Source organism: Paroedura picta, chromosome 8, assembly GCF_049243985.1.
Source record: "Paroedura picta isolate Pp20150507F chromosome 8, Ppicta_v3.0, whole genome shotgun sequence".
In the NCBI taxonomy this organism is placed as follows: domain Eukaryota; kingdom Metazoa; phylum Chordata; class Lepidosauria; order Squamata; family Gekkonidae; genus Paroedura; species Paroedura picta.
The window spans coordinates 72,500,980-72,525,757 of NC_135376.1; the positions used below are offsets into that span (position 1 = coordinate 72,500,980).

At 41.1% G+C, this 24,778-nt stretch overlaps 1 protein-coding gene across 1 annotated transcript in view; it reads right to left on the reverse strand.

Annotated features, from left to right (window-relative positions):
• The window catches only part of PTEN (phosphatase and tensin homolog), a 72,230-nt gene that overhangs the window by 24,233 nt on the left and 23,219 nt on the right, over positions 1–24,778 (reverse strand). The window contains exons 3-5 of the mRNA XM_077350374.1: positions 16,621–16,665; positions 12,952–12,995; positions 8,236–8,474 (exon numbers count right to left, since the gene is read on the reverse strand). Of these exons, the coding sequence (XP_077206489.1) occupies positions 8,236–8,474; positions 12,952–12,995; positions 16,621–16,665 (328 nt within the window). The remainder of the gene's footprint in view (positions 1–8,235; positions 8,475–12,951; positions 12,996–16,620; positions 16,666–24,778) is intronic.

A 24,778-nucleotide genomic window follows, 5' to 3' on the forward strand; every position in this document is an offset into this window, starting at 1 on the left:
GTATATTCAGAAGTTCCATTTATCCCCAATGTCCATGCTGTTAAAGCAACCCCCTTGCAGTTTGCAAAGCAGCTTAGCCAATACTTTTATACAAGGATGCCAAAGTATATATGTTAGAGAAACACGTATATTCAGAGTATGAGTAATAATTAAGACTTTATCAATATCTCTAATTCTCAACTGAGCAATGATCAGACAAGACAGATGTTTCTGTGAACCTGAAAAAAGTTACAATTGTGCTACAGGGCACAGCTGGACCAGTTTTCCAGGGTAGAGTCTGCCAGGGGAGGAAAAGAGGAAAAGCTGAAGAGACCACTCTCAAGAGAAAGAAAATATAACAACTTGGATTGTGAAGTGTTACGATAATGAAGACATTTGTATGTATCAAATATCATGATTGTTCTGTGTTTCCTCAAGCTGAATCTGGATAGTTAAGTGCTTTGTCCCCTTTCACCAGTATCTCCACAAATGTCAAGATCTTTTAATGAGTAACAGATTGCAATTATACTCTAAAAAGTTAAGATGGGTAACTGGTATGTGAAAAAAATCAAGACAGGATCAAAGGATAAAGGGATACAAATTACACTTTGTTGATCTTAAAGGTGCCAGTGGACTCAAGCTTGGTTCTATTGCTTCAGACCAACACAGCTACCCACCTCAATCATGACAGCACCTGTTGCACATGGAAATCAGCATTACTGAAAGTAGCACAGAAAGTAACTTTGTTCATGTAATATTAGACTTGGGACCCAAGGCACAACATGCTAAGCCACTTGTAATTACATTTGCACAGATCAAATACAGGTAGTTCTGTTCAGATATCAAGATACAAATAAATAAATCTGTTCACTGAGTTTATGAACAGTCTGAATCTCTCCTGCATTTCAGTTCAACAGCAAGTTATTTCAGACAGGAAAGGGCCCCACAAATGCAAGAATGTATGTTATTATCGAGGTTCTAAAGCCTTCACTAATAGGACAAGAACTGCATGAATGGGGAAAATAGTCTAACTGCTGTAAGCAACTAACAGGGACTGAGATTTATGGAAGTATCTGGGTGTCCATCGTAGAAGCTGAACCACCAGAAAATGATGCAGAAAAGGATAGGAATGTGCTCACAACAGAAACAAGATCTGTAATAAAGTCTCATCTTCAAAAGGACAATTTGTGGAAGATCTTTAAGCAAAGAGACAAGCATCGGGCAACACAGATTTAAATACCAATCATTCATCTGGTGACCTAACCTACTGAGGTCACCAGCAAGAACACTGTGCACACCAGCCACATAGTCAGATTATCAACATTCAGATATTAATCTGCCTTCAGTCCCCCTGGGAAAGGCAGACAATGAATAACACAAATAAATAAATAATATATGGAACACAAGCCAGCACACCAGAGTTTCTCTTTCTTGTTCAGGAAGACACAGATAAATATATTCAGTCTTCAAGCAAAGGTTGGATACACACTTTTCTTGGACGCTTTAGGATGCTTAGGGCTGATCCTGCGTTGAGCAGGGGGTTGGACTAGATGGCCTGTATGGCCCCTTCCAACTCTATGATTCTATGATTCTATATTGGCTTCAATGCAACCTAGGATTTCAACAGATGCAAAGATTTCCACTTGCAGAGTGATTCTTCCCTGCTCCAACAGCCCCAAATGCCACATGATCTCCCCCCATCCCGTTTCTGTGGTTTTACGACAGCTGTCCCGTTAACAAATATCTTGTTTCTGGGGATTCATGGAAGCTATCTTCATTCCCTCATCTTCAAAAGGCCGCTTTGGTGCAGCTCCAATTTCAGCAATTAACAAGGGCTTTTGTCTTTGGATGGAAGACCATCATGGAAGTCCAGGGTTGCCACTCAGAGGCAGGCTATGACAAACCATCTCTGAACGTCTCTTGTTTTGAAACTCTATGGAGGCACATGACAGAGGTTTAAAAAACTAGCCAGAGGGAAATGGGCCCTGAACTGGACAGCTCAGACTAGCCTACTCTCATAAAATCTCAGAAGCAAAGCAGTGTCGGACTGAATTAGTACTTGGACAGAAAACTACCAAGGAACTTCAGGCCACCATCAAGTGGTTCTCAACCTTCCTAATGCCACGACCCTTTAATACAGTTCCTCATGTTGTGGTGACCCCCAACCATAAAATCATGCAAGTGTTCTTTCACAGAAATTAAACCGAAACTGACCATGAAGATCCATTGTTCATGATTGTACATAAATTGGTTATAAATTGTATATAATTTGGCAGGTGCCTTCAGGAGGAGTGGCAACAGTGGTGGCACCCCTGCCCCCCAGCCAAGCTGCTCACCCTGCCACAATCCCTGTGAAATGGTTGTTTGATCCCCAAAGGGGTCCCGACCCCCAGTATGAGAACCACTGCCATAGAGGCAGTCAGAGGCAAATAACCTCTAAGCATGTCAACTGAGATTTGATGGTACTTTCCACCACTAAAGAGGGAATGGAAAGGGAACTTTTTCTCCCTCTCCCAATGTATTTTAACTCAAGGGAATTCAATTAAGCTGATGATTCAGGATGGACCAAAATACTACTTTGATTAAATGATTAAATTCACTACCCGAGGACATAGTAATGGCCTCAGGCACAGACATCTTTAAAAGGGGATTTCATGAAGGACAGGTCTCTCAGTGGCCATTAACCACGGTTACATCCAGAGCCAGTCAAACTTTGAATACCTGTCCCCGGAGGCAATATCAGAGGAAGGTCTCAACTAGGGTTGTGTGCAGCGGCGTACGAATTGGCCGATCCAGGCCGATGCACCCAGCACTGCGCTGTGCCACGGGAGGGGAAGGGAGGTGCGGATGCTGGTGCGCAACTTGGCACACACACGCACAACTCACCCCCCCGCACGGCGCTGGCTGCGTCGGCCTGAATGGCAGATTCGGACACTGCCACACACAACCCTAGTCTCAACCTCTATGCCCTGTTGTTGGCCCTGCATGTGACAGGCTAGCCACTAGACCACTGGTTTAATCTAGAAAGGCTCTTATACTCTTAATCTTGGAAATGAGGCATAACAATCAGTCTAGATGTCTCCAACACCACATTCAAAGCCTGTGGATATTTATACTTGTTCAAGCAGTACAGAATGAGAATTAAGACATCCTTCCCCTTTACAGTACCAGTTTGGTATAGTGGTTAACAGCGGCTGCCTCCAATCTGGAGAACCGGGTTTGATTCCTCACTCTTTCAAATGCAGCCAGCTGACCTTGGCCCAGTCACAATGCTCCAAGAGTTCTCCCAGCCTCCCCTATCTTACTGGCTGTTTGTTGCGGGTAGAGGAAGGGTAGGTGATTGTAAACCACTCTGAAACTCCTTTGGGTAGTAAAAAGCAAGTACAAAAAACAGCTGTTCAGATTCATAGAAAGAACATACCTCAATTGCATTTCATCGAGGGGAATAGTTTCTTCTGTGCCTATGTAAAGTAAGCAAACAGCCCCCAAATCTAGGAATGGACAGACTGGTGCTGTAGTATAGGCCAGATAAGTTCTATTGCATTCTGATGACCTTGTAAATTATTATGCCCAGACTACAGGTGTATCAGATGGTGATGGGAGAATGTATGGAATCAACATGTTGTCTTAATATTCTTCTTTCCACAGTAACTTGAAAATTTTGGGCCTTTATGCCGAACACTCAGAGGCCACTTTTTGCTGCTACTCTATGCTCAGGGGGGAAAATGAATGGGAAAATTTTGTCTAAGCCCCATGAATAGGAAACCTTTGCTCTTCTGAACTCGAACTATAGATACCAGCCAGCACAGAAACATGCTGAAAAGTGGAGCCCATGAAAATTCAAATAATATTTGGAACAGTAACGCAGAACAATAGGATGACAATTTCCAAAAGAAAATTATCTTCCATAGTACTCTAGTTGCGATAAAGTGACCTATGCTTATGTCTCTTATTAAATAAATAGGAAATTAAGTGACTTTGCTAGCTGTTATTTTCTAATTATGCCAAGGACTTTAAAGAACAATTCATATCCAGAGATCAATGATCCCTAAATACTTGCTAATTATACTTAGAGTGAATTACAGACTAATTAAGTACAATTTCAACAAGGCCAGAAAGCAAACTAGTTTTAACAGTTATGCCACAAAACATATTCAAGAAAAGGCCTGTTACCATATACAAGTCTCACATGGGGCTGAATGCTTTGTGAAAACTCAAAGAAACTCAAAGAAGAAAAACCTGATTTTTCCTGAACATTTCCCTTGTTCCCCAAGTCCTCTAGTGCAGTGGTCCCCAACCCCCGGTCCGGGGACCAGTACCAGTCCGTAGATCAGTCGGTACCGGGCTGTGGCTCCTCCTTGTCCTCCCCGGCTGCACTCCGCAACAAGAAGTTGCTTGGTTGTACAAAAAGCTAGTTAATGTCAGTTAAAGGAGTGGTCCCCAACCCCTGGCCCGTGAAGGCCTCGGCGCCAGGCTGCGGCTCCCTCTTCCCGCCACAGCGAGAAGCTCGCCAGGCCGCAAGCAAATGGGCCGCCGAAGCGGCCGATTAGCTTGCGGCCCGGCAAGCTTCTTGCTTCGGGAGGGGGGGGGAGAGAAGCTTGTCGGGCTGCAAGCTAATCGGCTGCTTTGGCGGCCCATTTGCTGGTGGCCTGGAGGGGCGGGGAGGGGAAGCGGCGGTGGCGCAAACGCGCATGCGCGGACTGCCGTGCATGTGTGTTTGCGTCCGGTGGGACCACAAACGCGCATGCGCGGCAGTTTTGCGTATGTGCAGCGCTGCTGTGTGTGCACATTTGCGCCGCACGTGCGCGGTGCCCCGGGCCGTCCTCTCCCCCCACTCTGGTACAGCGGTCCACGGCAGCCGGGTTGCGGACCGCTGAGTTACAATTAGAACTGTACAGGTGGATAGCTGTGATTCGATAACTGTTCTGCATAGCTCCAGAATCAGAAGCCCACTTGGAAAGGCAAAATAAATATTTATTACAGCAGTAGAATGGTAGACTGGCGTTCCACATGACAAAGGTGATTCTGGCTCACACTAGAGTTTGATTGTTGAAACAATTCAAAGCAGAAGGCTTCATAATGTAACACTCTAATTTTAGAGTCAGCATTACATAATTTGCATGGAAAGCTATCACTTTCTGAGCCTCTAAAATGCACCAAATTCACTCAGTATCATTCTGGTAATGAGGAAACAGCACAGGAGAGATCGCGTCTTAGTTTTAAAGCAAATTGGAAGACAATTAAAGGAAAAATATTATATTAATCTCATTTTAGTTAAGAGGTAAATACTGCAGACCAAAGCACAAGGTATATGGAAGAGGCCGTAGCTCAATGTATGCCGAAAGTCCCAGGTTTAATTCCCAGCATCTTCAGTTAAAAGGACCAGATAGGACGTGATGTGAAAGACCTCTATCTGAGGGCATCCCATCCCAGCATTAGTCCTAACAAAGGTCCTGTGATGGTCAAATATGATTTTGGGGCTTCAGACATGCCCAATTTTGCAGCATTCATGGAGTCATTGATGTCATCATTGGCCATTTTGGGAGTGCAGGGGTCAATATGAACATATATGGTCATATTGACTGATGAATGTTTAACAAATTTAAAAAATATTTAAAAATTAATTAATTTGCACCAAGAAACCCTGCTCTATGGTGCCAAGGGCATCTAGGTTTTACTTGGTTTGAAAAGTATTGGAACTGAACTGCAGGGCAAAACAGCCCTTTTAACTTTGCATTTATATGGACATGCACAAGTCCTGTGTTTGTAGACAATATTACATTCAGAAATTTCTCTTCTCTAAAGGGGAAAATTGTATCTAGTGAGTATTCCTTGAAGAATGAGGTGTGTGTTATTTAATTGTCCTTCAACTACTGTAGTGATTATCAACATTTTTCTTTGTAGAATTTTATACTTCATGGAACTTCAGTTTTCCTCTTTCTTTTTTAGGGCTTCCTCCTCCCTAAAAAAGTGCTCTAGTTGATTTTTATGGTATCTTTTTGTAGAAAATCTTCCTTTCCATTTACCTGGCCAAGCATCTATGGTGCAGCTATCCTTGTTATAGGTATGGCAGCAAGTTGCTAAAGAAGAATGCTTCAGGGATGAACACAACATTGATCATAATAGGTCTTTTTACCTAGTTGTTGCATGCCTCTGATATCATGACTTCTCAGACTTTGTGCTTTGTTTCAGCACACCTACTAATATTGGTTCCCGAGATCAGTACCAGAACAGTTCCCAGCTCCAAATCAATTAAGAATAACCCCAAAAGAGAATGATTTGAAACTGTGATTTCTCTACTTTTATAAGAGAACATAGTCCATATGAACCATTGCTACTGTATTTGTTATTTACTGTGTCTCTGTAGTCATGACAACCTTGAACTTTCAATTTCTGAAGTTCAGTCCCTTCTTAGTAATGAGACCTTGCCTTTCAAGAATAGGTAAAATAGGTAAAAGTGTCAGAACTTGTCTTTTTCTCAGGGCATTGTTCTTTGGAGTGCAACATTTCTGCTGTTAAATCAACTTTTTAAAGGAAGGATTAAGAAGACGATTTGCCTGATGGCATCAATTGTCCTCTGTTCACCCTTTTTGTCCAATTTCTACCTGCCTCTCTTCCCCAGAAAGGTTGCCATAAGTACTTGAGTAATTAGAGGAATAACTGAAGTACATAAGAGGTCCAGATCCTAATGCTATCATTCTTGATGCTCATACTCTAAAAGTTTACACGTACCGCTCAATCAGTTCAGATTGAAAACAGAAGCAAGTATGCATATCCTTTCAAAGCACTGTCTTGCCATTACAGCTGTTGGGAGAAGACCAAAGGAAGCAGAAAATGTATCCCTTATGCTCCACTGTGGTGTAGTAGTTATAGGATCTGAGAGACCCACTCTGCCATAGAAGCTTGCTGAGTAACCTTACGGTAGACTGAATGTGTGTGATTGATATCTCATAGGCCTCTTATGCATGGGCCAGAATGCCCGCACTGGCGGCAGAAGCACTTCGGTTAAAATCACAGATAACGCTCGCTGCTGCCGCCGCCAGTGCAGACACCTCCCGGCCCAGGGCTACGGAAGGCCCGCGGTAAGCGACTGCGGGATCTTCCACAGCTTCCTGGGTAAGCCAGGGCTGCGGCGGGCCAGCGCTGTGCATAATCGCCGGCGCCAGGCTTGTCGGCCCGCCCAGCCCCGACCCTACGGTGTCCCTGCAGGGACACCGTGCGCCCCTGCGGGCCCCTGCCCCCACCTGGACTTGCAGAGGGGGCCTGGGCCCCCCACTCCCTCCCTGAGCTGTCCAACCCCCCCCTGACCCTGCCATGCCAGCTTACCTTCTAGCCCCGGTGTACAGCCCACCCGCGCGCTAAGACGGGGCAGCCCAGCATGCCCCACCCCCGTGCATACATGGGGAACGGCGGGGCATCCTGGCCCGGCGCAACGGGACAGCAGCAGCGCGCAGTAGCTGCCGCCGTGCATAAGAGGCCATAGAGTTGTTGTTAGGATAAAATGAAGGAATGGGTTCCCCCTTTGGAGAGGAAAGCAGGATATAATGTAAGTACAGACGTTTTAATACATTAACCATAATTGGGCTATCGTCTGGGTAAAGAAATCAGTCATATATATATTTAACACATAAATGTAGTTATCAGGAAAAAATGCCTTTAACTTAATTCCAATGGAACACTTTCTCATGACAGGAAAGGATTTCTGCCCATGGAACATAATTTTCTTATCATTCTCTTCCTTCTATGGCCTAAAATTCCTCCTGGAATACTGATCCTAAGGACAGAGTCCTCCCAAGAAAAGTATTTGGGGAGCATTTGGTCTTCAATGCCAGGAAGCAGAAAATCCATGGGCCCCATTGCAATATGTGTCGATGTACAAGTATTACTTTGGGTTAAATTACCAACAAAGCTGCCAGTGCAGTGGACTAAATTAAACTAATCAGGAGGATACTTCTTCCCCTGCAAAGTATGCACAGTTCAAGGATGAATTCTAAGGGTGAGGTCTTTGCACTAAGACTCAAGTTCTTTAAGTTTCAGAATCATTGCTCCAAACAGGCCCAGACCCCTCAGTGTTATCTACAAAGAGGTTGCTGACCACATAGATGAAAGAAAGTGTCTGAAAAGTGATGAAATGATTTTAGGTATTCTGTGTATTCACAATCTGAACATAATACAAAGATGCCACAAAATTCAATAGGTTCCACAAAACCTACATACTATTTTAGACTAAAACAAGAGGCAGAATGAGTCTCTTACCTTTTTATCTCTGGTCCTTACTTCCCCATAGAAATCTAGGGCTTCTTGTGCCTTCTGAAATCTTCCTCGATGTAACAAATATGCACAAATCATTACACCAGTTCGTCCCTTTCCAGCTTTGCAGTGGATTGCTGCAACATGATTGCCATCTTCACTAAGCCATAGGTCAAGATCTTCACAAAAAGGTTTGATAAGCTCTAGCTGTGGTGGATTATGGTCTTCGAACGGATACTGTGCAACTATAAAAACAGGAAAAATTAATACAACTTAGAGTCAGTATTAAACGTAACAATGTTTCATCAAAGACATTGAAACGTAGAGATGTAAAATTTCCAGAAATTCTCAAGCTTTGAGAGAGCTCCCATAAAGAAATATTGGGAAAAATGAAACAGATGCAATTCTCACTTTTTAAACCTTCTCATTTTATTATTATTATATTACTTTAACATAATACATAATTTATAACTGACTTAGCAAAAGTTGTAAATACACCCGAAACTAAAAACAGAAGAGCTGTAAACTGCTGTACCCTATGCATGCATACTATTATATGTATCAATTTTTGCTTTTGAAAAACCTGAAAGTGGGAAAATCTGAAAACAGAAAACATTTAAAAGTAAACGGAAGAGTATTTTGTATGATGGGCTGTTTCATATACACAGCAGACCTGCCATTTATCTGACTACTATGTTAAATATTATAACAATGAAAACATCTATTCAATACCTTATCTACACTATTCAACAGTGTACCACTCTCAAACACATTACAGCATAATAAATCTTGCCAAAAGCAGCCATGTTTAAACAATCAACTTATATTTAAAAAAAAAACAATAACATTGTCTCAAACAAAGCAGACCAATAAGCCACTTTTTTGCTAGTCTGTGAATGATTGTTTGATAGTCCATTGTGAAGAAAGCTGAAAGGGCTGATCAGAAAAGACCAAGTCAAGAGGCAAACAGATTCTGGGCACTGGCTTCTACTAACTACCCCAAGCTAGATCAAAGCCAGAGGAAAACCAGCAGCAGCACACAAGCAAAAAAGGCTCCCCTGCACCTCCCATAAAGATGCAGCATCTTCTTGATGTGTATACACATCATGAATTTGAGTGCCGTAAACACAATTAGTACACACTGTTATGGTATTTAGACTCAAACCACTTTTATGCAACTATTGCATATTACACATGCATCAGCCTAGAGCACTAATGCATAACTCATGACCCACATTCAATACACACCAGCCATGTATTGTGATTGATCAAGGATCTGACAATCTTCTGACAGTAATAAAAAGGCGTTTTATTAATTTTGTATTCATTTCATTTATATACTGTCCGCCCCTGCAGCCTTTGGTGGGTCACTATAGGTAACAGGATACATTTTAGTGGACATATAATTTCATACACTTTGAGACCAGAAATACAGAAAAGCCAGTTAATATATTTGGTATTATAATAAAGTTTAGAATTCCGTAACTATCATTCAATTTAGTGAACTAGACAAGAGAATATACCAGTTACTTACTCTATGTACACTTATATAAAAAGCCATCAATATATTTTTACAGATGAGTTGAGCTCAGGAACCATTAAAAAAGCCTGCAAGAATCCAGACTGAAGATCCATCAAAAAACTGAAACACTAGACTTAATCCATTATCCATTGTCCTTTGATCAGATGCTGCTTCTGACAGCAGTAAAATCTTGTATTTTTAACACTACTGTAGAATATGAATGACTTATACTATATGTAAAAATGACATGAAAACCTGACTACTGAAGATTTCTTAGTCACATTTAAAAGCTGTCATTTCACTCTGAATGGAATAGATGAAACAATAATTCTGAATCCCTGTCAAGTGTTTATACATGTACCTGGCTAAATTACACCAAACAGACTGAAAGCAGAAGTGAAAGTGCAAACAGGAAACCAAAATAGGGCTTTACCAAAAAGGATTTTTTGGATTTATAATAAAATGTGAAAAAGCTTTCATAATGCAGCATTGCTTTGTTCTATAAATTCACATGAAAAACAGACATTTTATAATCCTCCACAAGAATATAAAAGATTATCCTCAACTGACTTTATGATAATACCCAAATCCAAATTTAGGTTGTTTTCTAAAACTACCATTCAAACTGAGTCCAATGGTATCTTTAAGACGAACAAAATTTATTTCAAGATATGAGCTTTCATGTGCAAGCATACTTCTTCAGATACAATGAAACAAAATTTCTTCAACCATTGCAAATAGATAGAGAGGGGTGGGGGAGTCAAGATGCATAAGCAACTGTGCAATCATAGCAGATATTTAATTAAGGCTGTCTATGAAAGGCAATACAAATATATGCATTAACAAACACATGTGAGAATGAAGTTTGAATCCAGTGGCACTTCCAAGATAACAAAGTTCATTTCTGGATATAAGCAAGAACTGAGTAACTTAGCATGTATAGATGTCTGTTTATGGATGTGCGCATTTATCCATTGGCATAAAATTTGACCTGTTTGCCATATTTAGAGAACTAAAGGGCATTGTTGGCACCTATCTGACATAAAGAATCACAAAACTGAGAAACCAGAAGAATATTTCAACCTCCCAGGCCACTCAATGGGGGACCTAAAGCCAGCTGCTCTGTTGCAAAGGAATTTCATAAACAGACTGGAGATTGATGAATTACAAGTTATTATAACAGGACAATGAGACTTCCAATGGACTTAATAGAGATATATCAACTTCTCACTAAGTCACTCAGCTCTTGCTTATACCCAGAAATTAAACTTCATTGGTCTTAAAGGTACCACAGGGCTCAAGCTCAGTTATCACATCTGCTGTTAATTTCTTTATTATCTGTACAGCCAATTTGCTGCTATTTACATATCCTACTAAATGTATTCCAAACTTAGCTAAAATTTTGTTGGTCTGAAAGATGCAACTGGAAAACTGTTCTGCTACTTCAGACCAGCACAACTCCCCACCTATCATTCATATTGTTAAGCTTAATTAAGATAGAACAGCTGACATCCTTCATACACAGTGCTTCAGTCGCAGCCATAGCCAGGTGATTGGCTAACTCCATAGTGTCCCGAGGCACTGGACTGAAGCCTGTGGGGTGGGGTATTGTCACTGCAATGGGTATAGTTAATTAGTTTTATTATTTTAAGAGGCCTTATTGTGGCTATGTATGCTGCTGCCCAACATGAGCCATTGTGTGGGAGTGCTGGGTTTATCAATCAATCAATCAATCAATCAATCAAATAAATGAATAGATAAATAAATGTTTAATTACAATACTGAAAAACAACAACCCTTATGCAATACTTGTTCTGATAGCCACCTATCATTCCATTACCACACTAGCATGTAACAGGAGTTTATGAACATACAATAACACAAGGACTGGCATGCATATTACTTTGCAAGAGTCATACAGCAGTATTATGTGATAACATAGGTTTCACACTACTTAGGCATACTAAGGTATTGTCTGGGCACACCCAGTCAGGGATCTGGCCTGGACTCCCAACACCCAGGAAGACCTCCCACCAATCCTATGACTGACCCACAGACCAAGGACCCCCCCCTGTCCTGTACGTTGGTGGTGCCAGAGTCCCAACTTTTAGAAGCAGGGGTCAGGCAGACTGAGAAAGTGAGATAACAGTCGCAGCGGCACTGAGGGATCCCTAACAGCTCAACCAAAACGCTCACCCCTCATTTCAATCGACCCTGACCCCATCAGCAGCCTGTGAGAAGCCAGGTCTAAGCGGGAAGATGCTGAAGGTGAGCTGCACCCAGTTGGGGCAAGGTCTATAGAGGGTGGGAGAGAAGGCATGGATTAGCCTGGACAATGGGGACCAATGGGGAAGGCGGGAAGAGGCAATAGACAGGGGCAGGGACCAAGGGGAGAAAGCAGTGGGGGATCGAGGGCAGAGGAAGGACAGACAAGGGAGGATAAAAGCAGACAAGAGCAGCGGAATGGGTGTGGTGAGTTTCAAAGGAATGGAGATGGAAGTAGAAGCAGTAGGCGTGGAGGAAGAGGACAAGGCAGCAGCTCCCATGGAGCTTGGTTAAAAAAAAACCCTCCCCTCCTGTGCATCAGCTCCCAGCCAATAGGGCGGTCAACACACGGACCCCTGGTGGGACCCAAATAGCCCCTCCATCCCCCAGACAGAAGGGGGCACCTGGCAGGTATCTGCTACCTGCAGACGTATTTTCAGAAGCATTCTCAACGAAGAATATCAAAAACTCTTTTTAATAGCTCTGTGCTAAAAACTCTGTTTTACTCTTTGTGGGCAGAATATTTGGTTCTACAATCTTGGACATGCTATTTCATTTTACTTACTCTAAATATAATGTACCCTAAACTGTATTCTTGGTAGTTCTGCTATACCAAACTACTTTCTCAAGAGAAATACTAACAGGCTTTTCAAAATTAACATGCTTTATGTGCAGTTATACAAATTTATTTCATAGTAACACAGGAATACAGTTTTAATATACCAGAGTTATTTTATGTGAATTCAATTACCATAACACAAAGAAAAACAAATTTTACATTACTGGACCATATTTTTAGTTTCAGAATTGTTATTATCCAGAACCTACACAAGAACTCCTTAAAACAAGCTAATGGCTTCAAATAATTCTATTTTGCTTCTAAGAAGGAGAGGAACCAAAGAGGAATATAACATAAAGCAAAAGCATAAACGCACCTCGGCAATTAAATTTGGCGGTGTCATAATGTCTTTCAGCACACCTGTGGGAAACAAAACAAGGTTGGTTTAAATTCAATACAAACTACTTGCCAAAATCTTAGCATCACAACCATATGCAGAACATACGTGTTAAGTTCAGTATCTGCATGCAGCCTCTATCCCCTCCCAGGCATAGAAACCATAAGACAAGACACTCACATTAGTAGTAATGGAAGTGGCCAGTTCCCTAGCTTGTGGCCAAGTCCCTTAAGGCAGGGGTAGCCAACCTGTGATCCTCCAGATGTTCATGGACTACAATTCCCATGAGCCCCTGCCATCAAATGCTGGCAGGGGCTCATGGGAATTGTAGTCCATGAGCATCTCGAGGACCACAGGTTGACTACCCCTCCCTTAAGGCAAGAGGGGAAATGCCATGGACACACCCCAGAGTTCTCCCGGACCCATGGGGTCTGCAGATTCCTGACTGGGAATTCTTGCTGCAGACAATGCATTAACAGGTATGCCAAATTCAAAGCACAGATCAGCATAGTACTGGATAATAGACACGAACATATATACAGACAAGGAAGGATTATGATGGGTTGTTTCTGATATATTTCTGGAAAACTTTATCAGTAGAAAGCATGCCCAGACTACTACTTGTCCTGCATCCTATTTCATTAGCATCATTGTGCTAATACACACAATTCTTACGCCTGAGATCACTTCAGTAAGGTATTTTCCCATAATAAACGCTAAATTGCCAGGATGTTCAGACAAACTAGTAAGGTTAACCATTTTGCCAAAAAAAAAAAAAATGAAGAGAGAGACGACAAGTATAGGAAAGAGAAACACTGAAAACACAACTGAAGCATATCTTGGTGAATGAGACAATTTGTTCTGATTGGGAGAACAGCCAGAAAGGGCTTGAAATGTTTATATTCCTAACTATAGCCATTCTTAGAGGCAGCACAGAAAGTGTCCACAAATGATCAGGGGTGGATACTGGATCTTGCATCCATCTCACCATCAAATACACACTTCTTATTCTATCACCATCATTCAAGAAACAGCTCGGCTGAGTAAACCCTAAGAGGTTTTGTAGAAGACTGAAGAAATCTAAAACAAATGACTAGATGCACTCTTTCTTCATATCTCACCCAATTCAAATAGTAAAACCCCAAATTAAAGAGATAATAGCAATTTAGATCAATTATGTCTTTTTTGTATGTTTCCTAAGCCCAGCTGATGCTAATAACTTAGGCTCCTGAGAACATGACTGTTAGTATTTAATAAGAATTAATTGCGTGAGAAAAAATTGTTTTGTAGTTCAATTCAGAACACAATTCTGGATTGTCAGTTCTGTGCTAGGAAAATCTGTCCACTTTTAACAACATGGCTTATGAATATGTATGCATGCAGAAAAGTTGGTAAACATTTGCAAGTCTATTTTAAAAAGAAAATCAATATTCTTATTTCACTGTTATGTGGTAAATAGAATTTTTTAATCACTGAACCTGCTCTGAATTCTTCATGCAAGGGCAGTTTTATTTATGCACAGCCAAATTCTCATAACAACTAATGGTCTATATTACTGCAACTGATAGGCAGCCAGTTATTGCAAATAAATAAATAAAATAAAATAGAATCATACAGGAAATTCAAATGAAAATCTGCAAATTTTGAATTCAAGAAGAATCACAGCAAAGGAATAATTGATTGGAACATTCCCATCCTCACTGCAGTAGAGAAGTACAAGACTGCTTCCTCAACATTTTAACTTCTTAGAATACAAAGTGCATGCTCAGTCTTCATCGGGCTATATAGAATTTTTACTAAATTTACAAATTACAGTATTTGTACATAGTTGGGAGAGTATGCAGAAAGGTTCACTTTAGGTAAAAGGTAAAGGTATCCCCTGTGCAAGCACCGAGTCATGTCTGACCCTTGGGGTGACGCCCTCTTGCGTTTTCATGGCAGACTCAATACGGGGTGGTTTGCCAGTGCCTTCCCCAGTCATGACCGTTTACCCCCCAGCAGCAAGCTGGGTACTCATTTTACTGACCTCGGAAGGATGGTAGGCTGAGTCAACCTTGAGCCGGCTGCTGGGATTGAACTCCCAGCCTCATGAACTGCAAGGGCGGGCGGTATATCAATATAATAGTATAAATCAATAAATTGAGCCTCCAGGGAGGGCGGTATAGAAGTATGATAAATAAATAAATAAATAACAAGGAAGAAAAAGGCTTTAAGTTTGAGGCAGGGAAGTTTGGTCTATGTAACTCTGCTATGTAACTCTGCTATCAGCAGGACTCCTTTATTGTGAGGAAAAGAGACCCATTTAGAGCCTTGCTATATTCCCACTTTATCATAGGGAACACAGCTTGGTGGGTTCTTCTATGCCTTAGACATAAAGAAAAAATTCATATGGCAATTCATTTGGCATAGGTTAGCAATCCCCAACCTGTGGGCTGCAGACCACATGTGGTCCTTCGACTAATTGGAGGTGGGCCCCGAAGGACGCCTTCTCCCCCCTCCCCGGCCCTTTACTTCACCCCCCCCCCCAGCCCTTTACAACACACTTCATTGTTGTGGCGTGTCTGTATCTTATTTTGAAGGGATGTTTAAACATTACCATAGCGATCAGAGAGCACTAGGGCAGTGGTTGAGAGTAGAGGAGTAAACTACCCCCCCCCCCGGGCCTCAGTAAAAGGCGTTGAGTGGTCCCCGGTGATAAAATGGTTGGGGACCACTGGCATAGGTGACCAGCTAAGCTGCTTTTTCAAGCATGTAGTAACTAAATTATTAATTTTGTAGTGTACCGAAGCAAAGGCCACCACTATGTTCATAATTTGATCCCTAGACTTCAAGAAGAACTGAAGTATTATCAGTTCCATCCATGAGGTCCCTCACAGAATAAGCAGCAGCCAAGGTCTAACCATGTCACTGTCGATAATAATTGTATTACCCCAGAGAAAACTTCAGGCAAAGCATCCCATGTTGTCAAAATTATAACGCCAAATTATTATCCAGTACGTTTAAAGTATTAATTTTAGAAATTCAAAAGTGCAACGGTTTTAGATCTCAGGCCTATAATCATGCAAGAGGTAGTTTCTTGCACCGCAATATGTTCAGAAAATTTTTGAACTTTCAAGATGCATTCAAGATATTGCTTCAGCTTCAGTATGCAGATAATAAAATAGTTGCCTCATGCAACATGCTATCCTCTGCATATATTGCTGCAGAAAACTGCAGCTAATGCACCACTCGTTACCTCTGTTACCTCTCTTCCTAGTTTATTATAAACCCTAGAAATCTTGATGCACACAAAAAATACAATCATCAACACCCAAAGCAAAAATGATTTTAACAATATGACTAGTGAATTTCAAAACACACATCAAAACTACCACAAAATATAATGAAGAATAATTTTGCATCAATATAAAGATGTTGGCAATCAATGAAAACATGAATGTTAATTTTAGCTGGGATTAAAAAAAAAACTATATAAATCAGACAAACTCTATCAGCATAACCTTTTTCTTACCAAACAATTTAACAAATCTTACAATTGTGACATTTAACTCGGTACGATGTATTTAAAATATACCTTAATATAAGGAGAACTCAAATTGGCTAGGGGAATATAGCTAAGATCAGTAGATAGGTAAGAATAATACTTACAGATTGTATATCTTGTAATGGTTTTTATGTTTTGAATCCAAAAACCTTATAAGAAAAATGAATAGCATTATTTTAATTTTCTGCTCAATTAAGGCATAGACATCATTACTTGAATTCTGAAAACAAAGTTTTAGAAACAGAGCTCATTAATTGTGCCATGTACTACCACTGCTCTTCATATACATAGCCTGTTTCCTAGAACTATTAATGGGAGCAAATATATCACATTGTAACTGCTTTAACCATCATACTCTTGAAAAATTGAAATACCAGCATTATACTATCATATGGTATATGCTTTTCCGATAAATTTTTAACACGAAGAAACATAACTAGAACTCTTCAACAATGGAACAAGAAATCTCTTGACACAACGGATTGTGTCACAACCATGATGACTAAGTTATTAAGGAAACATACTAATAGGCTTGAATATCACTCATCCTTTCCCCCCTTCTAATCAGTACTCTGGTGAACCCAGGGCTTAATTGTTTGACTTAGTAGTAAGACTAATTACCTATGTTTATATTGGAACGTTAAAAGAGAGCTGGCTCATTAATGAACAATAAATGCCACTGAAACCAGTAAACTTCATAAAAACATAAATGTGTTAACATAAAGATTTGCTCTCTTCTTCTATTCTTATTATTGGCTTCAACTGGATTCCGTTATCACAGACCTCAAAGACTATGGCCAATGTTAGTAAGCTTAACATTTTTACCTCACTTCCAAAAATTGAAATCTTCCATTTCCCTCTTCTCCCTTGAACATTTATTATAATTTAAACTATTTCAAACTTAAGTATAGGAGGGGGGGGACTGGGGGAAAGGAAACTTTCACTCCCTGAAATGTGAGCTCAGATGCCCATAAATGATGGCTTCTCTCTCTTCCGTTTCTCCTTGGATGAAAAAAATGCTTGTTATCCTCTCATGCCAGCCATTTTTATCCCTCTGTGCTTTTTCAAAACTCTGCAAATATTGGCAGGCTCAATCAGGTTGTGGATTTCTGCTGTACCTTCTCATTAAATGTTTCAAGATTCAGTTTGTCTCAGTTTACTATCACATTACTGATTACATCTTTCATGAGAGTCCTGCCTCCTATATAAGCATGCTGTTATGGCACAAAATAGTTATGGCCAGTAAAGTTAGGCAATGATGTTATACTGAGTTTACATCTCTGGGGCATATTGTTGATAATAAAGCTCCTTAGTTTTTCATTGTATGATTTAGGTTTTCTACACTGGCTATATCTATTTAAGAACAAAATCGTTTAATATATTTTAGCCATTCATTTGTCTGCTCCCCCCCCCCCAAAGTGTATATGAGCAGGACTACCACTTTCTAGCTGGACAAAAATTAGATGATTGGTGCAGCATCCAAAAATAAGACTTGAGAGTAAACTTAGTCTTGCAAGAATACTTCATACCTTAATAGATGGAACAGACTCTTATCTAGTGGGCTGGGACAAGTCTTTCCTTGCTTCTTGGAGATTCTGTTATAGCTATGTGAATAAATACTTGAGTTTCCGTCAACTAAAATGTGCTTAAAATCTCTCCAAAGTCAGCTGTTCATGTATTATTTGTTTTGATAATTTGCTAGTATCTCTTAAACTAAAAAAAGCACCAATGAAATAATGTTTCGATATTTTTTAATTAATGGCCTCTGGTAGAGCAGCTTTTACATAGTCTTGGAAGCTCTGCTTTCATGACTCCACTGGGAGATGTAACAGAGGGGTTACCCGCATTTTCACTAAATTTGAGATGCATTGGATCCATGAGGTCAGGTGGTAGTGTTATACAGAAATCTGTTTCCATCTTCCCTCCTGTTGTTCCAAAGTAGTTTTGTGCAAGAATGAAACTAAAATAATTGAAACCAAGCTGCAAGTTCAGGCACCATTACCCTTTAAACTGCAGCTACTGCCCCAGGTTTCATGGCAAGCAGGTAAATCTTGGCTCTCCCCACATCCACTCTGCGAATTCCAATGACACCAATACAACCTCTGTATCTTCTCGCAATATGCATTAATGTCACCTTTAACATGCTCGAAAACAGCTTAAAACATGGCATGGGACACGGCTTGTGAAGAACAGAGACTACAGAGAAAAGTTATGAAAGTTGAAAAGAAACACAGCATAAAGAAGGAAATATGAACCCTTAAAATATATACCGGGATGTTAACCCCATAAAATGATAAAAGGAGCACCTGTGCCCTTAAGAAACAGATGTTTTCAGTGGCCACTGCTATGCAACCACAACAGTACTGCCAATTTCCTAGCCTTGGTTATTGTCAGTAAAAGGCAGAGGGAGGATAAAGGGCCCTTTCCAGGACTACTTTAGCTATTTTAGGAAGATGGATTGGGGTGAAGCCTGGCAGCTCATTACTCTTCAACAACAGCTACCACGCAAAAACAAAAACCAATGTTACCTAGTGGTTAGCGTTTCAGACTACAATTGGGGAGACTCAGCATCAAAGCACTACTTTGCTGTGAAAGCTGACACTGAACCAGTTTACACACACTCAGCCTAAGCTACTTCAAAGGTTGTTGTGATGATAAAATGAAAGTGAGATGATGTAAGCTGTTTTGTGTCCAAGTGTGGAGAAAGGCAAGGTAAAAATGAAATTATAAATGAATCTAAAGACAGATAAAAGGTAGGTAGTTGGGTGGAAAAGTGAGAAGAAACCAGAGAAAGAGCAGCTGAGCACCAGAAGTGTTTGGGCTATGAGAAAAAACAGTCTCCTTCACTCTCTCCTAGCCCAAACACTGCACGCACTTAGTGTGTCTGGCCCTCCCAGCTGCCCATCTCCTTCTCTCCTGGCAGCAGTGGGAGAAGATACCTATTTCTCATGGGTTCTTGTATACTCATAATAATGTGCTCCTCTGTATGCAAAAACCATCTTACGTCAACAATATTAATTATGTTTCAGCTGAAGTCCATTTTAATTCCATAAAGTCAATTTTCTACAAAATTTTCTACAAAAACCGACAAAAAACTGTAATTAGTCAAACTATTTGCCAGTACCGTAATGCTCAAATGAGCATTAAGATCTTGGGGAAAATATTTAATGTTTTCCTTATATTGTCACTTCAGTCTGCTATATGAATTCAAGTCACTATGCCTGAATAACCTCCACCTATTTGTCAAGCACATTCCTTCAAACCTATTAACAAACTATGACCATAGCCCCACCTTTTTCTCCCGTTAGTCTCTACTTCATATCCTTTTACTAAGTTATCAAGCCCTATCTTGTGAAAGTGCTATACAGTAAACATTCTGGGCAACAGCCAAGCTATTTTGTGTTCTGAATAGTCCTAGGACACTGATAAGTGCTGCAAACGCAGCTGAAACAAAAATAGGATTCATTTCAAAATTATTCTTCTTTCCTCATATCCACAATCAAACATACTCTGAAGTAACACTTTTTGTTATCATCTCTTTCAGCTCTGATGATTTCTTCTATGCAAGTAACGAAGTTTGAGTCCAGTGGCACCTCTAAGACCAATAAAAGTTTATTCTGGGTCCGACATATCTTAGGTACCGCCTATCTTAGCCTCTTGTGGCGCAGAGTGGTAAGGCAGCGATATGCTGTCTGGAACTTTCTGCCCATGAGGTTGGGAGTTCGATCCCAGCAGCTGGCTCAAGGTTGACTCAGCCTTCCATCCTTCCAAGGTCGGTAAAATGAGTACCCAGCTTGCTGGGGGGTAAGCGGTAATGACTGGGGAAGGCACTGGCAAACCACCCCGTATTGAGTCTGCCATGAAAACGCTAGAGGGCGTCACCCCAAGGGTCAGACATGACTCGGTGCTTGCACAGGGGATACCTTTACCTTTACCTTATCTTAGCGCACCCTTTAAAGGGCTTTATGCTCAGCCAGTGCCAACAGGCTGGTGATCCCCAGCCCCAAAGAAATATGCCTGGCCTCATTTGGGGCCTTTTCAGCCTTGGGCCCAGCTCAGTGGAATGAGCTACCAAGTGAGATCAGGCCTCTGTCAGAACCCTGGCAGTTCTGCAGGCCCTGCAAAACGGAGCTCTTGTGCCAAACCTTTGGTTGAGGCTAGCACAACCACTCTGCACTGCAGATATTGATGGGCCTCCTCCACACACACTCACACCCCCCACTTCCAATTGTGGTGCCACTAACTGCTCCTCTGGTCAAGTTGGGTGTACTCACACTCGGGACCAATAGGGTGTAAGTTTGGCCAGTCCTACCTGTTACTGGATGTTTACTGTTTTAATGACATTTATACTAGAATCATAGAATCATAGAGTTGGAAGGGGCCATACAGGCCATCTAGTCCAACCCCCTGCTTAACGCAGGATCAGCCAAAGCATCCTAAAGCATCCAAGAAAAGTGTGTATCCAACCTTTGCTTGAAGACTGCCAGTGAGGGGGAGCTCACCACCTCCTTAGGCAACCTATTCCACTGCTGAACTACTCTGACTGTGAAAACTTTTTTTCCTGATATCTAGCCTATATCATTGTACTTGTAGTTTAAACCCATTACTGTGTGTCCTTTCCTCTGTAGCCAATGGGAACAGCATCCTGCCCTCCTCCAAATGACAACTTTTCAAATACTTAAAGAGTGCTATCATGTCCCCTCTCAACCTCCTTTTCTCCAGACTCTCCGCCAGGCATATGGTTGAGGCCAGGGCAGCTCTCCCACTAATCCATCAGAGGATCCCCTCCAATATTGAGATCTCTAACACCGAGATCATGGTTAGATGTATTGTATTGGTGCCACCCTCTTCTGAACATTATTCTCTCCACCAGGCTGAACTAAGATCAGAATTGTGACCACCGCCGCTATATGTTATGTGATATGTTATATGTAACTTTTAATTGGGGTTTTTATGGGGATTTTATTGTGTTTTAACTATTTATGTTGTAAACCGCCCTGAGACCTATTGGGAGAAGGGCGGTCTAAAAATTATAATAATAATAATAATAATAATAATAATAATAATAATAATAATAATTCCCAAGTCCCTCAACCTATCTTCATAGGGCTTGGTCCCTTGGCCCCAGATCATCTTCGTCTCTCTCCTCTGTACCTGTTCAATTTTATCTACATCCTTCTTGAATTGAGGCCTCCAGGACTGCACACAGTACTCCAGGTGTGGTCTGACCAGTGCCGTATACAATGGGACTATGACAACTATCTGAAAATCCAGATTGCAGTCCTTCAATTTGTCCATCAGAACATCATGGGGAACCTTATCAAAAGCTTTACTAAAATCCAAGTAAACAACATCAACTGAATTTCCACGATCCAGCAAACCTGTCACTTGGTCAAAAAAGGAAACCAGGTTGGTCTGACAGGATCCGTTGGAGACAAATCCATGCTGACTTCCTTGGATCACCAAATTATCCTCCAGATGTTTGCAGATAGCTCCCTTTAATATCTGCTCCATTATCTTACCCACAACAGAGGTCAGACTCACTGGTCTGTAGTTTCCCGGGTCATCCTTCCTCCCTTTTTTGAAGATCGGAATAACGTTTGGTCTCTTCCAGTCCTCCGGGACATCTCCAGTCCTTAAAGTTGTGCAAGTTCTCTGGAGAGTTCTTTGAGCACTCTCGGGTGCATTTCATCCGGCCCAGGGGATTTGAACTCATCCAGTACAGCTAAATGCCTCTCAACAACCACTCTGTCCATGTCAACCTGCCACCCAGACACTATCTCTTGGCTACTGCCATCTCTAGATGTGCCTAAACCCTTTGACCTGTGGGAAAAAACAGATGTAAAATAGGCCCTGAGCCTTTCTGCTTTCTCTGCATCCTCCGTTAGAGTTTGTCCATCCGTACCCAACAGTGGGCCTATTGCCTCCTTTACTTTACGTTTGCTCCTCACATAACTGAAAAATCTTTTCTTGTTACAGTGGGCTTCCCTGGCCAATCTTAGCTCACTCTCAGCTTTGGCCTTTCTGATGACTGATCTATAGTGCCTAGTAACCTGTAGCTACTCTTCTTTAGAGCTCTGTCCTTCCCTCCATTTCCTGAACATTTCCCTTTTCTTTCTTAGTTCCTCTTGAAGAATACTGTTCTATTATTATATTGTATTGTATTTTAATGACATTGTTAGCCACTCCCAAGTGAGGTGCAGTATATACATTTAATAATAATGAAGGTTTAAGCTTTCATGTGCATGCAGATTTCTTCAGATACTATGAAAGAGAATTAACTGCCAGGAAGGGCTAGTTAAGAGTCAAGATACATGAGTAACTGGCTGAATATAGTAGAGTTTGGATCAAGGGAGTTGTAAGTCAATACAGGAGTTCATATATAAATACAGAAGTTAACAGACTCAAGAAAGAAATTTGTTTTCAGTGGCAACCCCAAGATCAACGAAGCTCAGCTCTGGATACAAATAAGAACTGAGAGGTTTAGCATGTGCAGATGTAAATGGTAGTCAAAAGGATCAACTATTATTATTATTATTATTATTATTATTATTATTATTATTATTATTAGATTTATTTCCCGCCACTCCCTACAGGCTCGTGGCGGGTAACAATAGTCTTAAAATCCCCCATTAAAACCCCCGTTAAAAGACTATAACAATACCCAACACGGCGGAAAATACCAGTCTCCCCTACCCTAACAAGGGCATTGGGGGATGGAGGGTGATGATGACTCCTTCAAACCCCCCAGGGGGGCAATATTCTTCCTTGCCAATCCCCAGCCTCAACTATAGACCTGGCAGAAGAGCTCTGTTTTACAGGCCCTGTGGAATGCTGACAGCTCCCGCAGGGCCTGCAGCTCACCCGGGAGCTCATTCCACCAGGTGGGGGCCAGGACAGAGAAAGCCCTGGCCCTGGTTGAGGCTAGGCGCGCTTCTCTGGGGCCGGGAACGATCAGTAGGTTTTCTCCCGCACAGCGTAGAGCCCTGCGGGGCACATAGTTAAATTATTTTATCAATCAACAGCTACTTAATTCTGTATATTCAACAGCATTTTCCATTTTCTTATATGAAAATATTATTATTATTATTATTATTATTATTATTATTATTATTATTATTATTATTATTATTATTATTATTATCACATCAATATGCATGCATCTCAAATATGTTTCTAGTTCGCTACAAAAACTTGCTGGTCTTAAGTTTCACCTGAACATTTTGGCTTTCTAGAAACAGAGGCAAATGTTTTCAGTCTAGTTAGCTTCAGAGTCCACTTAATCTAAAACTAGGAATAGTTGTTGGCCTTCTTGCTGCCCCAAGGATATATCCTCCCTTGACTACTGCCTGGGAAAGGGCATGGTATAAATGGAAATAAATAAATAAACAAACAAACAAATAAGCAAGCTAACTCTTCACAGGCAGAAGGTAGCCCTGTTATTTCCCAATCAGTTTAAGAATTAAGCTTAAGAGGCCATAGTGAGAGGGGTAATTGGGATCTCAACCAATGTCTACAAGGGTTTTCCCTTAGAGAAATCCAAAATAAGCGAGTTAGATTTTTGAAAGGCTTTTATTAAGGAGAATAAAGATATACAGTATACACAAAAATCACACTGAAAAACAGAAACACAAAGCTGGCTTCAGCAGCAAAATGACCAGAGTTTTATGGAAGACTGAAGCAAGTCTATACACAAGTAGGGGTGTATGTATGGTGCCCAGAATACACACACACACACGATAGGGGCAGAATACCTCTTGATATAGGAACATTGTTCTGATGACGAATTTGCCCCTAAAACAAGGACTTTATTAATGTTCTGGAGTTAAATAAATATTTGGGAGAAATGTAATGGTTTTACTGGGAGTGGGACTATAAGTGATAATGCTTTCTTGGTGAACCTGTGAGTACCAGACAGGAAAGCTATCAAATTTGAGAATGGAGTTACAAGTATTCCTAAATCATGGCAACTATATACACATGAAGTGAGATTGGGATTTGATGAGACTAATCACATGTTCTGGGAAGCCTATTGTTCTAAATTATGCTTCCTGGTGTGGAGGAGGTCACCAGTGGGTCAACTGCTCTTTCCCACACGTTCTAAACTATATGTCCACGCTTGTCTCTGGAGGCTTGCTTTCTGGCTGGCATCCATTTTATGTTCTGTTGGGCCAGACAGCGTATTTGCACTTATGATCCGGCTGACATCTATTTCTGTGTCATTTTCAGCCAGGCAGCACAGCATATTTCATTTAATATCTG